The sequence below is a fragment of the Penicillium pulvis genome, assembly GCF_028828015.1.
Source record: "Penicillium pulvis strain IBT 33274 chromosome Unknown contig_12_segment0_segment0, whole genome shotgun sequence".
NCBI lineage: Eukaryota > Fungi > Ascomycota > Eurotiomycetes > Eurotiales > Aspergillaceae > Penicillium > Penicillium pulvis.
Window position 1 is genome coordinate 4,256,472 of NW_026643072.1, and position 16,550 is coordinate 4,273,021.

A 16,550-nucleotide genomic window follows, 5' to 3' on the forward strand; every position below is an offset into this window, starting at 1 on the left:
GGAGACACCGCGGGTTTGCAGTGGAAGCATGAGAAGTTACTATGGGACGGAGGAGAGCGCGAACGGTGAGGAATTCAATGAATGCGATCACTATGTCATTCCACTATGTCATTCTATCTCGTGAGCAGGGCGACGAAGAAGCCTTAGCCACTGAGGCGGAGTCAGAACGCCCGATGAATCATCGCGGATCAACTCCATCTCAAACCAATCAGAAAGCGGTCAAGCCTCAGAAGTGGATTCTCCCACTTCATTCTTTCTTAGCATCAATTTACTTTCTCAGCAACTCAGCCTCCCTTCCGTTCACTCACCGACTCATTCCGCCAAAATAATGCTTTAAGGACCTCGTCCCTATGCTGTGTTCACCGTCTTTACGCCCTAGCCACAGACACCTGACAAAAGGATCGGAGTTGACGTGAACTGACCAAGCTCAGGAAACTAACTCCCGAACTTTCTCCTGATCCACACCCATGTTACCCAGGTTCCAGATTTCCCAACCAGCTCTGACTGGTTCGGGGAAAATAATAATAATAGCAACGCCAATAATTCGGCTCCACAGAACTTCCCAAGCTAAGCTCTTCTCGTATTTCCTCATTCGCCCATTCGTTCATTGACGCGAACTCCATCGGTCTTTTCCGGTCTCTGCCTGGGGCTCTCGTAGGGCTGGCCGTTGCGGGATGCCTTGCATGGAATTGGGATGTGATCAGCGGAGACTAATGCAATCCCGACTTCGACCTTCTTCTAACTCTTCCTCATGTCAAGAACACTCTGTTCTGTATATAACGCTCGCATGGAGCTGCTTGTGGTGATTTATTTTCGACAGCGCATCTGCATCTTCTTCCCTTCGTTATAATCTTTTCTTTGCTTTCTCGAGCTTGCTACTTTCGACTACGTCTGCATTGCATCGCATCGCATCGCATCGCAGCGTGCTTCTGACCATTGGAATACTCGAGCTTCTTAATATTAGGCTGGTCCATCCACCTTCCTTTTCTTTGTGCGCTCGCCCTCTTTCAACCGGACGGGATCTCAGATCCATCATTTCATATCAAAGAATCGTCCCTCGATTCTGTCCTCGACTCATCGCTGGCTCGATCGCTTCGTCGGTCTTTATAAATCTACACCTTCGTTCTCTGTCGCATACCCCGCCGAGACTAAAAAAAACCCCACAAAACGAACATACAAAATAATCTCTTTGAAAGAGACGCTGACAAAATGTGCTACAAAGTCGTCGAACGTTACTCTGTTTGCAAATGCATCTATTTCCAACACTCAACCGACCCCTGCGCTGCCTACGGTCAGCGCGGTCACTCTGTCCAAGAAAAGACCGTGTTGGTGGGTTATGCTTGCTCGATTCACTCTTCTCGTGGTGCCTCCTCCTCGCCTACTGCCGGCCGCTGGCCGGATTCCGGCTACTCTAGTTCCAAGGGATCAGGACGGTAGTTTGTTTGTTCCAGAGTTGATTCCACTCTGCGGGTCAGGCTGTGAGATTGATCTTGGACGAAGTGACGCCATTGGGATCTCTGGACTGGAATCTTGTCTTTGTTGATTGATTCAACTGGACTTGAACGGCTTGAGGATTGGACCGAACCGGACTGGACTGGGTTTTGTTATTTGTTGGGTTTTTGATGGGATCGATGTGATATGATGGAATGATTCGATATTGATAATATGGCGATGTGCCCGACACTGGTGTTTGCGCATATGCATGGCATGGTCAGCTCTTGATCGACTGGACGGAGTCTTGTCAATGCAGGTCTTGACTAGACCCGTCCAGACGATCTACTCGTCTCCTCACCTCCAGGTATGGATCATCGCTAGTCGATATTCAGTTGAAAAACAGTTCGCCGGTCGTGACTGTTCTTTTCGGCGAAGTGGAGAGTTGGGTATGAGCTATCAGAGCTGGGAAGACATGGATGATTAGTGATGGCATGACGGCAATGTATAGTACACGGATATGTTCTCAGGACTTGATGTCTGTCTTTTGATTTTGTTTCCTTGTCTATTTGTGATTGTCGCTGTGGGCTGGTTCTAGCGATGTCTGCATATCTGCATTGAAGGCGATTGGGGTATTGCGAGCATTATTATAAACACACTCTTTTTTAATCTGTTTTTCCCGTTTTCCACTGTCGTTCGGGTATTAACAGTGGGCTTTCAAGGTCCCCACAAGTGAGGCCCCTTTTCATCTTCGCTGTCGGTCCTGCAGCCTTTCCCCGCAGCTCCATTATGATAGAAGCGTGGCGGTGAACGCGGCTACGTGCATATTCCCCCTCGACCCGCTTACTACGCCAATCTTTAACTTTAGATTACCGCAGTTTCATATCAGCAATGGCTCAGCCACAGCCCATCTATAGTATCGGCCCATTCAAATCAAGCACCAAGAACAAAGATACAACTTTGAACTTTCATGTCTCCAGCAAACGTTTCAGAATCGACCTCTTTTCCTCTAGTTTCGAAAGCTCTCCCCATCTACACTGTGAAGGTTGTGGAAGAGAAGGTGATTCCTGTTCATCTAAGCAACACCAAGAACAAGAAAGGTTGTATGATGGGAGCCAAATTGTCACCTTCGATCAACACCATTTTCCCCATCTATCACCCTAGGGAAATCCAGGTTGGAATTGATGAAACCTCCGCCGCAATACCTGGTATACCTCGGAAGGTTTTCATCAATGGGCAATTACAACCCAGCTTCTACAAGATAGTCTATTCTGGCGATGTGACTGGGACAACAAGAGAGATTACCGCATATTCCAGAATCCACATGGCCAACTTCGACCCCACAGTCCTCACATCAGAATTAAACGGAATCGTCCAGGATGACAAGGGAAATATACTAGGCTTACTTCTCTCATACATCGAATGTGGTGGAGCGACACTATATCGCATAGATGGACAAGATCCCAAGTATTCTCAACTCCGACAGAAGTGGGTTGATCAAATTTCACACACGCTTGAGCGCTGTCCATGAACCCGAAATCATCTGGGGAGATGCTAAGGCTGCTAATGTGCTTCTTGAATTTAACGGTGATGCATATTTGGTTGATTTTGGAGGGGAGTATACTAAAGGCTGGGTTGAGAAGGAGAAGTCCAACTCCATTGAGAGAGATCTTCAGGGACTTGGGAACATCAAGCGATGGCTCTTTAATTTTGAGTCTTAATCTGAGTGAATTTATTATTGAGTGTCTATCTCTACATACTAGCTCTATTTCCACATGTAAGACTCTAAGCATCTGTCTAGAAGCACGTTCGCAGATCTATGGCTCTGTGCGAAAGGGAAATCTGGATACCTGGCCCAGACGGAAAATGTCGAAAATCATAAAGCTGCCGAGGCTCAACGTTCTCTAGTAAAAGGCGATTTTACTCATGAACTCGATCACGTTCGGGACTTGCTTTTGGGTTGGATCGGGCACTTCGCCAAAACGGGTAGTCTCAATTTTGAGCCGCAAGACCCTGAATATCTTTCGTGATTTTGATACTAAATTGACAACCTCTAGAAAACATTATAAATATCAGAGCTCAACTTTCAAATTCTTTCAGTTGTCCAAACCTATCAACATCCGATCAATATGAATCTCCTACTGACTCTCGCCCTTGCGGGCCTTGTCGCGGCTCGTCCAATGGACCTCACTACCCGTCAATGTATCTTTGAATCTACTCGCAATTAAACAATTGAAGCTAACTTGATGTGCAGTCGATCTGGGTAACGATCTTCGAACAGGCCCTTGCAAGCCCGTCACCTTGATATTTGCCCGTGCGACGACCGAACCCGGTCTCTTGGTAAGTCTCCTAATTCCACAACCGGAACTTAATACTAACAAGAGTAGGGTATTTCGACGGGTCCAGCCGTTTGCACTGACCTTCAGCTAGCAAAACCCGGCCAAGTCGCCTGCCAAGGCGTCGGACCTGCATACACTGCAGATATTCCATCGAATCTACTTCCTGGAAACACCTCCCCGGCAGCAATTGCCGAGGCCGTGAGTCTGTTCAATGAAGCTGCGACAAAGTGTCCCGAGACACAGATCGTAGCGGGTGGCTATAGGTAAGTCCTCACCTAGCTGAAGCTCTCTTGTGATTGAGTACAGTCCTGATGATGTTATAGCCAAGGCACAGCTGTTATTGCTGATTCTATCACGAAGCTCTCGCAGAGCGTCAAGGATAGGATTAAAGGTGTTGTCCTGTTCGGATATACGCGTAATGCACAAGAGTTTGGGGGAATTATCGATTTCCCCAAGGACAAGGTTAAGGTGTACTGTGCTCCTGGGGACTTGGTTTGTGATGGGACGTTGATCATCACCCCGGCTCACTTCACTTACGTAGCTGATACCGGGGATGCGAGTCGGTATCTGGAGTCGAAGTTGAGTACCTGATTTGGTTAGGCCTGAGCGCGTTGACTATGAGGCATCATATTTGGAATTTGTCTTTTCTTGAGTTTGATTGTTTATGATTTTCGGATACAGTATACATTCAGACTTTCAGCTTGTGATTGATTAGTACATATCAAAATCCAAGATATCAATCATCAAGCCCGGAGGAACTTTCACCATCCTCAAATCGTCAACAGTCGTACCATCTGGAGCCGACACCCTGTCAAGTAGTATTAGCAAGATTTGTTCCATATAACACTGTTGCCATGTAATAAATACTCTCGTGGAAAGGGGTATGCTACATACGGCACAAGACTCATAAGGGTCTCGGACACGGGCGAGTCGAAATTATCCGCGACTTCCACATTATATTGGTTGTAGATCCCCATAAGCCTGGGCGTTGGAATGATTTAGAAAAGGATTTGTATAAGGGGGAAGGGAAGTGTAATTCACTGCTTGGCTAGCTTTTGGCCGTCCCCGTAGTGGGTGTGGGCGAGTTCGTTGACATAGCGGACGTCGAAGACCTAGACAGTCAGCTTAACTGAGCACATGAGACTAGACATACCTATCGAAGATAATCTCACTAATTCCTTGGTCATATTGATCGGGATTAGTCACTTTGTTTAAAGCCAGTGTATCTAAGATTGATGCTGAGTACTTTATGTTGAAGGCTGCTAGGAGAAAACAGATTTTGACGCAAATTTGTAGCTCATTATCATCCCCAGTAGACTAGAGAAATTCAGAATCGTGATATCATCGTTTCATATAACTAGTATACAATTGCCAGTACAGCGGTGCGATTCGATGTTATCGTCGCTATGATAAGAGAAAACCACGGTACACACCCTGTCATGAACAATCCATTATGGATGTTTCAACGGTTTCGGAACCGATGACTTCAGTTCCACGTGGTTGTTATCGCAGCTGGTTCATTGGTACGTGAAAATGTGTAGCGACAAAAATAGGTCAAATCTAACTTATGCAAAGTAAATATGACTCGCAGATTTTATGCTAGAACAAAAAAGAATCGTCAATTTCATCGGATTATGCGGATGCGGGGTCTCCACAACCGACGCCAAGCCATCATGGATCGGAATATCCGATCCCCAGATTTCTTATAAAGCCTCGTCACTGCCCCTCTTCAAGTTCGATTAACCACAAATCTCCGTCATGTCGCTCGAAGCCCCCCTAACAGTGCTCTATAAAGAGATCAATGGCAGCAAGATCACCACAGATATCTACCTCCCGAAGACTACCTCGTCATCGCCGCTGAAGTATCCTGTCGGTGGGTATTCCCTTATCCGCCCTTTCCGAGTGCCAGCTCAATGGGATATACTGAACAATTACTTGCATGCTAACCTCATATTGATAGTAATCGATATTCATGGCGGTGCTTTCATGCTCGGCCATTCCAAAATGGTCTCTATGCCCCAAATAAACGACTGCCTGGAGCGCGGATGGATCGTCCTTGTTCCGAATCACCGACTTTGTCCTGGTGTGAATTTGCTGGAGGGTCCTATGCAGGATATCCGCGATTTACTCACTTGGGTCTACGATGGACACCTCGATGCGGTTTTGGCGGAGCAGGGTCCTCACCGTGTTGACGTGGAGAATGTTGCTGCCTTTGGAACTTCGTCTGGTGGGCATTTAGCTCTGGGCTTGGTATGATTTCTTTAAACTCTTGCATTTCCCATACTATGAGCGTGCGGGGAAGCTTATAGCTCGATCGAAGCTAACGAATACAGGGCTTCAACACACCTAAGCAACCCAAGGCTATCTTCTCCTTGTACGGCGCTGTGCACTTTACGCATCCATTCTGGAAAGAGAAGCTCCCCCATGTTGCAGCTAAACTTCCGCCTAACCTTGAAGAGTCCTTCCTAAACAAAATTTACGACGAGGTTCCGGTTCCCACAGATAGTTCCGTCTCCCTAGAAGGACAAAGCGAGTCCGGCGCCTCGAAAGGCCCGAACTTCTCGCAACCCCGTGACGCCTTTGCCTTCACGCAGATCTCCTCTGGCAATGTCATTTCTGTTATCTATCCCCCTGGTGAACCTGGTGGCTCTGATGAAGGATATAAACTGGTCGACCCGGTGCAAAATGTTTCGGCTGAATTCCCGCCTACGTACATCGTGCACGGACTTGCGGATACCATGGTTACTATCGATGTGAGTCGGGAGCTGCATAAGCGTCTATCTGAGGCCGGGGTTCCTTGTGGAATGACCGAGGTCCCCGGAGAGGAACATACATTTGCGATGATGATGAAGGTCGGATCCAAGACTTGGTGGTTACAGCGGGAAGGATTTGATTTCTTGGAGAAATATATTGGAAAGGGGCCGCTCTAGTATGCAGGCCAGCATAATGAATGACCTTAGCTCGGTCTAAAATAGGCTATGTACAGATTTCACATTAAACGTAGTATGTAACGTCAAGGATAGTATCGAACGCCATGAAAATGACAATGTAAATGAAGGAAGATTAGGGTTTAGATAGCTGTTCTTTCCGGAAGAAGAGCAAGAATCCAGCGCTATATATCATGTTAGTCATGTTCATCGTCTCATGAGCACAGATCGACTCGACTTACCAAATCAAAAGCTGGCAGAACAACGCCACCCAAAACCATGCATTTGCTAGCGCATCGGCGCCCTTAGTCATGTCTGGAGAAACTGGTCCAGGACCAGTGGCATTAGGACCGAAAGCTCTAGCGCAGATCGTTGCGATAGAACCGAGAACTTGCGACGCCATGAGGGCGAAACACATATGAACACGAGTTAAGGTTTGCAGAAGAATGATACCGAATCCAAGACCTTGGATGGAATCCAACACACCCAGCCACAGCCAGATACTGCGGGATGCGAGAGCTCCACCAGTAAGTCCTCCTGCAACCCATGGCAAGTAGTATCCAATACCGGAAACACCCCACCAGATCTGGATGAAGCGTGGTGCGCCGAGACCGCATGCGAAGACGGGGAGGAACCAGGTGTGTCGCTTGGAGAAACGGCTGACGATGTAGAGGAAGATGCACCAGACTATGCCGAAAAATACGACGCAGAGGATGACAATTTCCCAGGGTTTGGTGTGGATAGAGTTCCATAGGACTAGAAAAGGGTTGTGTTAGTATATCGCGAGGCTGGTGAATAGGATGGAAAGAAACTCACAACTCCAGTTGCGACCGTAAGGTGCACTGAGGAAGAAGTTTTGTAGAATGACAGCTACAAAATTCCAGAGAACGATCTTCCGTCGGAAGAGAGATTTGTAGAACGAAGGCACCTTGCCTGGCTTCTGACGGTAGTAATCGGGAAGTCCGAAAATCAGGAGCAGACCAATACCGAAGAGGAAGATAGCAATAGGGTAACAGATGGCACTATAGGAAAGTTAGCAGTTGCAGAGGAACCGATAGAGTGAGAATACATACGTCATCTTCCAGGTGCTAGCGATGGTGTTGGTGGAGGTGATGAGGCCTTCACTAGAGGCCTTACTCAAAGTCGAACCCCAGTACCAGAGAGCAATCACGTATGCCTGCTGGATACCTTGAATAACACAGGCACGGAAGATCCATGTCTCGACAGGGGCACCTCCCTCGTCACCGAAGTTCGAGGCGAAGAAGATAGATCCGCTGGATGAAGCCGCTGCGTAGCATCCGCTACCAATATTTTGAATCCATCCTTGGTTGAAGGAGTTCTTCTCCCAGTGAGCGGAGCCAATCAATAGGAAAGCAATGCCGTAGAAGAACCACGGTGCCGAGAGACAGACATAAGATTTGAAGTAGCGGTACACGAGCCACCAGCAAATAGAGGTGATGGCGTATGTAGTCGCGATACCGTACAACTTCTCAGCAGTCTCACCGACTTCGCCCGTGAGCAAGGTAATCTGGTAGGAGTTTGCAGCGATGATCTGACCAAGAGCAAGGAAGATGGAGTAGACGGGCCAATCGCCAACCTTGATTTGCATCCATTTTCTGAGTCCGGTGGGAGGAACATAGTCCTTTCCGAGGAGGAATTCATCGTCCCATTCATCACCATTTTCGCTATCGGCAACATGGGTCATACCTTCCTCATTATATGAAGGAACTGGGGAGTGACTGTGTTTTGAGCGGAAGACGGATGGGGTAGGCGACTTGTGGGCGTGGCGACCCAGTTTAGCGTTGCGGAATTTGTCGAACCACTCCTGTTCACTCTTGACCAGGAACTCCTCGATACAGAGTGAGCCTTCGGAGTTGGATCCGTTCAGATCAGCCAACATTGACTCGAAGGTGTGGTAGTATTCGCCGTTGCCATCAGTGAAGAATGGGTCAACCTTCTGCAGTCTGAAGTCTTTCTTGTTGCCGACCACGGAGTCGAGCGACAGCACAGAGGCGCTACTCAGTCTGTTGGTCTCGGCAAAGGATCGAGGAGGCAGAAGAAGCTGATCGGCGGCTGGTGGTGTGCCGGGGCTGGCCAGACCCGGGCTTGCCAGAGGGGACATGTACCTAGCATGCACAGACTCTTGACTTGGGACACGTCTATGCATTGGGATATCGTGTCGCTGAAAAGCGTGTGCGTGTCTGCTCTCCTCGAGCTGGGCCGCGGTCAGAGTGTACTCCTCATTGCTATCATCATCACCGCTTTCTTCGGCAATGGCGTCAATTTCGCTGTCAGTCTCTGTTGAGTCTTCGCTGCTTTGACCATTGCGGCGGGTTCCACGATGACCAGGACCCGATCGCACACCGAGAGACAGAGAACGGCTCAGACCAGACTTTGGCTTTTCAGTCTCAGGACCCGCATCACGGCTGTAAATATTGCGACTCGGGGGTCCCAAGTCGGTGACCTGGTTGAAGCTGGAGTAGCTGCTATCTCTGGAATGGGGGAACGCGGAATGCATTCCTGGGGAAGGCAGCGGGCTCAATTCCCCACTTGGAGATCTGATGGTGCTATCTCTGGGCGTTTGAAGGCGGCTTAGAGGACCCTTGGTCGACTCCTTGTTGTGAACTTGAATGGCTGTGGATTGCAGGATCTCGAGATCCTCAACCCACTGGGCGACAGGGAAACGTTGCTTAGCAGATCTGGCGCGCATCATAGCACGAGTAGCAGTCTTGGAGCTGAGCGCAGCATCAATAGCCAACTTGAACTGGACGAGGAGATGCGATGTAGATGTGGATTCCACATTGTACCACCAGCCAGGCATTTGACCCAGACCACCAACACGCGCACCAATACCCAGGGCACCCTTACGACCAAACTCGACTGCGACAAGTCCAAAGGGCTCATCACGGGACGGGATGAGGGCGAATTCGGCACCAGAGAAGATGAAAGGCGGCAGAGCAGTGAACTCCGGCTTCGAGAATACTCGTCCGGGGTAAACCTCCATCATGCGACCGAGCTTCAGCGCGGCGAACTTTCCGTACAAATCAATCACAGGACCGATACAGATAAGCTGCACGTTGGGACGAGCTTCCATTACAGCGGGCATGGCATCAGCGATCAGATCGACACCCTTCTGCATGGACCAACGACCGACGAAAACCAAGAGATCAGCGTCGGGGTTCTGCTCAAGGCCAGCCCACTCCTGTGCTTGTCTCTTGAGTTCACCACGACCTGCTTCGTACTGAGCATCGACTGTGATATCCTCCTCCTTGGTAGGCTGTTTGGTCCATTCTCCGACATCCGAGGGATCAGGGTTCGGCAAGTTACCGATTTTGCGTAGACCCCAGAAAATAGGATAACGAGCGTAAGATCGCTTGCCGTATTTCTTTGACACACCGACAGCACCGAAACCTTGTTGCTGCACGCGGAGGTAGCTTGCTCCAGCGTGAAGCAAGTTGAAGACCTCTCCGAATTGGACGTAACGGCGCGCAGTTTCTTCATCAAGATTGAAGACCGAGCAGACTTCTTTTCGCTCCTTAACAGTGCGCATGGGCCAAAGACCCTGGAACTCGGCGTTGTGGAGAGAGAGACAGGCGGGGATGGTTCTGTCGGGCAAAAGGTAAAGGGGAGCAACAGATCCGTGGTAATCGTTAATGTGGTAGAGGTCAATTGGGAAACGTTTGATCGCTTCGGCAATACACTGATTCCAGGCTGAGTAGTAGACTGCACTGTCCAAGTCATCCATGCGAGCAGGGTATGGCTCAGACTTTGACTGCTGACGGAACACGGGCGCATCGAGGAGAACGTAGGTGATGTTCTTCAAGGTATGGTACTGCACCTGAACCTGATACGCGCTACCCAGAATAGTCACGGTCATAGGCTCTGCGACTCGATCGACCGGGTAGTCAACGCCGCCGACGCAGGGAACGACCCAGATCAGATCTTGGTGTCCGAGAGTCTTGCCCATGAGCTGAGCCATAACACCAAGACCTCCGATCTTGATCTTGATGGCCCAATCCTCGATATCATATTCCATGGTGGCGATGAGAACCATGCGTCGCTTATCTGTCGCACCCACTGCCCCCAGAGCAGTTGTACTTTGCATGAAAGAGGACTTGGCGCCACCCAGACGGAACAGACGATTCTCAGAACCTCCCATCAGACTGTTAAACGGCTTGAACTTCTGCAAGAGCACCATCGGGGCCAAGCTTCGCTTCTCACTGACACCAACTTGGTTGAACTTGACCTTGTAGAAGGACTTCATGAAAATGTAGACACAGCCACAGCCAGACAACAAAGGCACAAGCCAGAAAAGCACATACATCGCGATCTGAATAGATTGAGATCCGACAGCTACAAGTTGGTATCGTTGAGTTCCGTCGTTGACTTGGAGCTCCCAGGAAAGGTAGCCCTTTGATGGAGTCTCCGTGATATTGATCAACGTAGCGGAAAGAGATGATGGCGGCATGCGATCCAGAACGTTGTCAAGATCGACATCACCCAGCACCCAGCTCTGATCTGGCTGCCCGTCAGGGTTGATGCCCCAAATGTTGAGCTGTCCAACTGCGGGCCACTCAGAAGTGAAATGGTATTTCCAGTTTCCGTCTTTCTCGTCTAGGCGCATGATGTTGTCCAGGCCGCCGTCGTATCCGTACTCATTGTACGGGCCGTTGAAGAAGACATGGGGGAAACGACGCTGGGTAGATCCCCAGTTCACGTCGCCTTCTTGAACGTAATCGCTGCTGCCGGTCCAACGACTCCAGTACTCAACGCGGACATGGTCTCCCTTCCAAGCCTGCGCCTTGGTGCCAGACCACGGCAGACGCTCGATTGTGTCATTTCCACCGGCGTAGGTCTTCCAGTCTGAGAAGGTTGATCCCCAGTTCGTCGAGTATCGGTACTTGTCAGCACCAGCAGCGTGGTGCTGGATGAAAAGGGTGTCATTACTGGCTTCCTGGTGAAGCAAACTGATGGAATAATTGGCAGAGCTGAAGATCATGGGGTTATCGACCTGTCCAATGCGGAACAAAAAGTGGTCATTCGAGTTGGTATACGCGGTGCTGTCGGAGTTGCTGATGTTATTGAAGTTCAAACGGTGAACTCCGTTGTAAACACCGGTGAGATTCGCCGACCACTTCCAGGTACTAGGGATTTGTCCAATCCACTGGGTGCTTGTCGCAGTGATGTTCCCACATTTGGGGGTCCCTTTGACTGTGGGAGTCTTATCGAATTCTGTTGAGGAGTTGAATGACAGATTGTTTGTCACCGAGTCACAATCCATCTCCTCGGAGAAGTAGAGCTCAATTTCCACGTCTTCCGAAAGATTGGGTGCCACTGTCGAGTGGAGAGGATAATCGTGACCGGGGGAGAACTTGGTGACCATAGGTCCGGGCTTTACGAATGTCTCGATGGGAACATAGGCACGGAATTCATACCTGTCCAAGGTGATATTGGGATAACAACCGTTGAGCTCGTTTGATCCATTTATGTAAAGCTTGGCCGGTCCGTCTTGTAGTGTCAACTCCTGGTGAGGGTAGAAGAGATTCTTCACCTTGGTTCCGGTAGGGAATGGAGCGAGCAAGGAATGGTTAAAATTGTTGCAATCGAAATCATAATCCATAGTTCGGTTCACATTTTGGTAAACAAACCAGACTGTTTGGTTTTTGGCAGCAGAACCCATATCCTGTATCTCGGAGTTGATGTACCGGGCGACAGACCACATTCCAGTTTCTGTGGTCGTTGTATTAGATCCAGGGTAAAGAATCTCGTTTGTGTGTTTCGACAAGTTCCTGATAATATAACCGTCGTTGAGAACAGGGAATAATTCACGCATTTGATACATGTGCTTCATGATATTGCGCACCGGGTGGCTGGGATCGCGGTGGTCATAGACGACGGTTTCATCATGACAACCCTCACGACCGGCCTCAATGGGCCATTTGTAGTATTGCGTTGAATTCAATGCAAAGCAACCGTGGGTTCCCCAAGCATTTGCAGGTGACATAGCTTGACGTCCATAGATATAGTTCTCTGCGGTTGCATCCAAGATATAAAAGGCCTGCTCCTCACCCCAAAGCATAAGAGGGATACCAGGAATAAGCAATGTGGTGATGAATTGGCCTAGAAGCTGCCTTTGCACACCCCATTCAATGGCAGGCCAGCGGAACACATCTTGGTTGGTGGCGCCAAACATATGGCGAGGATCGAATTTTCCAGTGTTGGCATTCACCAAATCGTTCGTTTGCAAAGTCCAATTCCATGCCTCAACCCAATCAACAGGTGTATCATAACCAGCCGAAAGCGACCCGTCCATACCCAAGAACCTGGTAAGAGCACGGTACGTAGAATAGTGGAAGGCTGCACCATCAATCGCTTCATTGCCGAGTTCACGCAAGAAGGATTGTGCCGGAGTGTTGTTGCTCATCTTCATCGCATCGGTCGGACTCGGCGAGCGCTGATCAGGCTGTCTACCACGACCAACATACACTGCACCAAAGGTGTTTCCACCTGTGATTTCACCAGCGATAAAGAAGTTTTCCTTTCCAACGGCGCGCGCACACTCGCGGTAGGCGGAGGACATATCTCCCAGTGCGTCGACGGTTGATTGGGTGGCTTTATCGTAGCGGAACCCGTCAATATCCAAGGATGCGATGATCATGCAGGAATGGCGGATCAGACGTTCGCGCACGGGAGGATACCATTCACGTAGACGATCTTGCACGGAGGCGAACTTGGCCAATTCACGTTCCCAATCTGGGAACACACCGAAAGCCTCCACATCACCGTACTGGTCGAAGTCACTGTCGTAACAACCAACCAGACCAGAGATCAAAGATTCATTGACAGGGTATCCGTTCTCGTACCAGAATCGAGGGTAATCGCAAGTGTCATTGTATGTTTGACCGATATCGAAATCGACGTACCGACGGTCGGTTTTCCAGGTAGTTTGGTGCTCTTTAACTGTGAAGGGAGCCGTGGTATTCATATATCCGTCGAAGCCGATCAAATCACCCATTCTTAAACAAACATGTTAGCTTGATATCAACGCTTGGAGGGGTTGTTAACTTACGTTGCGATTGTGTTATCGAAGAGAACATACATCCCCCGCTTGTGGATTTCAGTAATGGCATTGCGCCAAATTTGAATAGTACCATAATGTTGGTCAAGCAGAGTTGTATCGAGAGCTGAATATCCGTCGAATCCCCAGGGTTGATTCATCAACGAGGTTCCGGCGAGATAAAGACCCTGTTATCGTGTGAGCAGCCGCGTTTCCCTTCAAAGTGGAGCACATACCTTAATGCCCATTCCCTGCAAATAATCTAAAGTATCCACCAAACCAGCTACATCACCACCGTGACGCATCTGGTTGGAGTTCAGGTCATGTTCGAATAATGTTCCATTAATATTGTCATTTGTAGGATCGCCGTTGACGAAGCGATCCAAGAAGATAGTGTAGAACGGGAATCGCCAGTTATCTGGTGAAGGGAAGTAGTCTCCATCATGATCCGGCCATGATCCCCAGTAATCCGCGGGATTTGTTGCGGTTTGATTTTCGTTCAAATTGTATTGCGTTAACGACGGGTCGTAGGGCCAAGAAACGGCGGATCTGGCGCAAAGCGCAACGAGCGCAAGAGAGGACCACCACCCCATTGCTGCAGGGTGTTGGAAACCTCAAAGTTTTCGAATTTCAAACGAGAGTGTTGTTCAGGAGAACAGAATGCAGGGCAGGAAAATGCAGGTCAAGAAAATGCGCAAAGCTCACTCTTGGGCTGCAGAGCCAGGGCCAAAGAGTCGCTTTCAAAAACGAGTGGACGGCATTCACTGCAGATGCCGAAAATGTCAGGGATACGAGAAGGAAAAGAAAAGTAAATCAATGCATAAGAAAATAATTGATCACATAGGGAAAATGCCCAGATGACGGAGTATTTAGTGGCGTGTGGTGCTTAGGTATCGCGCTGGAACTAAGAGGCTAGCCTAGTCTACATTTCTATTCTTGACTTACAAATGAGACACGAAACGAGGCTGAAATGATTAATGCTGCTTGGCATTAGCACAGACATCGGTTTCCTTCCGATTCAATTCAGCACATCAGGGCCTGCGGAGCACCTTGAGCCGGTGTAATCCGGTACCATTCTCATCAGCCCTATGCGAGCAGTCCTTTTCCGTGGAATTTACAACCTGGCTTTTTCTTGGAGAGGCAAACGGACTACAAATACGAAGACAAAAATGCACACCGAAGTGTAATACGGCCTCATTCGTTCGAAAGGCGTAGGATTGACTTTTTATCTCTGAACGATCCTGGAAGGCTCATACGATCTATAATTGGGTGCGAACGCCTATCGGAGGATCGAAATACCTGTATTCTTCCGGAAAATCATTCGTTTTCGCTTATGCGACTTTCGTATTTCTCCTATTTGGTTATTATTTGTTTCCACTATTTTACTTGGGCAGAGATGCGCTCTAGCAAACCGTTCACAGACCCACTCATAGTACCCATAAGGATCAAATTCTTGGAACATTATACGTCAATTTTATACGACGGATCACAAAAACGTGGACCCCTGTCTCGTTCCCACATGGGTGACATCCAGTTTCAGTAAGTTTCAGTAAGTTCGTTTGGATACTCCACCCACGGATAGATTATGTATTCTCACCAGGTACGGGTACAGCTGTGGTAATTTGTGGATCGAGATCGAAGTCCATCTATCTCCTTAAGTATTTATTCCCTCCTCAATGTGGCAGTTTTCGTTATCCCTCGGTTTTCAGGCCCCCCTAATATATCCCGGTACCTGTCGGGATGGCGCCGTTGTCAAGTCCCGATATTGGTTCGGCTCCGGTGGATCCATCGGATTGAGCCGACTGAAAATAACCGTTTGTAATTTTCAACTCGGTATGGAAGTTTCATGACCCCTGTACCTGATACGGTTTCACTTCAAAACCACGGTTCGGTCATTTACCATGGAGCTCTTATCTTTGGTAAGACCCCTGTTGCAGATTTGACAGCCAATGGCTGATCTTCAGACATAGTGCCAAGAGACTGTTCTATGTATCCATTATTATTCGTTTCGGGGATACGGTACTTTTGACTATCAGGGGCTATCGATATCTTTGTTCCACCCGTGCAGGGACCAGACTTAATCTGAAATGCTTGACTTCCAGTAAATTTGGTGAGGTCCGAAATCTTATATCTTCCAAGGTTGAATCGTTCAGATGACTTCTAATCAACGGCTTTTATCTGGCGATTTCTCGGGTCAAACTCAGTTTCTTTGTGCGCCAACAACCCAAATCCCGTGTTCACATGCATGTCTCAGATCTCGAAATATTGGTGATAGTGACGCCAAGGTATTGAAGGTAATGCCAGGATTTGGTAATCAGTTATCGGTCTTCGGAGTGGAGCGACAAGGATAATATCAGTCCAAACCTTTTTCACTTACTGTCTCAGTCTATTTACCCAGTCTAGTGCGCATTCCCCATTTCCAAACTCGCGGCTTAACCGCGGCCACCCGGAAATACATGGAGAAATGTCTCAGCCACCGGGGCACTTCATAGTCATGAATCATGGCTGTTGGGGTGGGCGTCAAGGCCCACAGTGACTGAGCCAAGCTCATTCCTCAGTCTTCTCCATAACTTCTCTGGTGCTGTACCTGCAGTGTCTTCAGGATAAAAAATAACTAGTCCCGCTCCACTTTGTTCACCCCACCACCGGGGAAATTCCAACTTGTCGGTTTTCCAAAGGATTGTGAGGATTGTGAGTGTTCCATGGTGCTATCGCAACAAGGTGATAAACTATCTTGGCTGTGAGGAGAAAGGCACTCTGGCGGAAATGCCAGCCCAGGATTGGACAGGATTGGAC

General features: G+C 48.7%; 6 protein-coding genes across 6 annotated transcripts; 4 read left to right on the top strand and 2 right to left on the bottom strand.

Moving 5' to 3' along the window:
• Window positions 1-1,209: 1,209 nt before the first annotated feature.
• Window positions 1,210-1,437, top strand: N7503_002821 (uncharacterized protein; the record flags this gene model as incomplete). The annotated part of the gene is made up of 1 exon (XM_057062368.1): window positions 1,210-1,437. The coding sequence occupies one exon, from the start codon at window positions 1,210-1,212 to the stop codon at window positions 1,435-1,437; it is 228 nt and encodes a 75-aa protein (XP_056926330.1).
• Window positions 1,438-2,401: 964 nt separating this feature from the next.
• Window positions 2,402-3,152, top strand: N7503_002822 (uncharacterized protein; the record flags this gene model as incomplete). The annotated part of the gene is made up of 2 exons (XM_057062369.1): window positions 2,402-2,898; window positions 2,921-3,152. The coding sequence occupies 2 exons, from the start codon at window positions 2,402-2,404 to the stop codon at window positions 3,150-3,152; spliced, it is 729 nt and encodes a 242-aa protein (XP_056926331.1).
• Window positions 3,153-3,560: 408 nt separating this feature from the next.
• On the top strand, window positions 3,561-4,361 carry N7503_002823 (cutinase family protein; the record flags this gene model as incomplete). The annotated part of the gene is made up of 4 exons (XM_057062370.1): window positions 3,561-3,633; window positions 3,686-3,771; window positions 3,819-4,033; window positions 4,094-4,361. 4 exons carry the CDS (start codon window positions 3,561-3,563, stop codon window positions 4,359-4,361), a joined length of 642 nt encoding a protein of 213 aa, XP_056926332.1.
• Window positions 4,362-4,481: 120 nt separating this feature from the next.
• N7503_002824 (uncharacterized protein) lies at window positions 4,482-4,957 on the bottom strand (the record flags this gene model as incomplete). Its single annotated transcript, XM_057062371.1, has 4 exons — window positions 4,482-4,578; window positions 4,665-4,751; window positions 4,812-4,882; window positions 4,943-4,957. 4 exons carry the CDS (start codon window positions 4,955-4,957, stop codon window positions 4,482-4,484), a joined length of 270 nt encoding a protein of 89 aa, XP_056926333.1.
• A 571-nt stretch (window positions 4,958-5,528) lies between these two features.
• Window positions 5,529-6,700, top strand: N7503_002825 (uncharacterized protein; the record flags this gene model as incomplete). Its single annotated transcript, XM_057062372.1, has 3 exons — window positions 5,529-5,643; window positions 5,731-6,020; window positions 6,104-6,700. 3 exons carry the CDS (start codon window positions 5,529-5,531, stop codon window positions 6,698-6,700), a joined length of 1,002 nt encoding a protein of 333 aa, XP_056926334.1.
• A 133-nt stretch (window positions 6,701-6,833) lies between these two features.
• N7503_002826 (uncharacterized protein) lies at window positions 6,834-14,347 on the bottom strand (the record flags this gene model as incomplete). Its single annotated transcript, XM_057062373.1, has 6 exons — window positions 6,834-6,882; window positions 6,940-7,453; window positions 7,514-7,719; window positions 7,771-13,713; window positions 13,767-13,942; window positions 13,991-14,347. The coding sequence occupies 6 exons, from the start codon at window positions 14,345-14,347 to the stop codon at window positions 6,834-6,836; spliced, it is 7,245 nt and encodes a 2,414-aa protein (XP_056926335.1).
• Window positions 14,348-16,550: the final 2,203 nt, after the last annotated feature.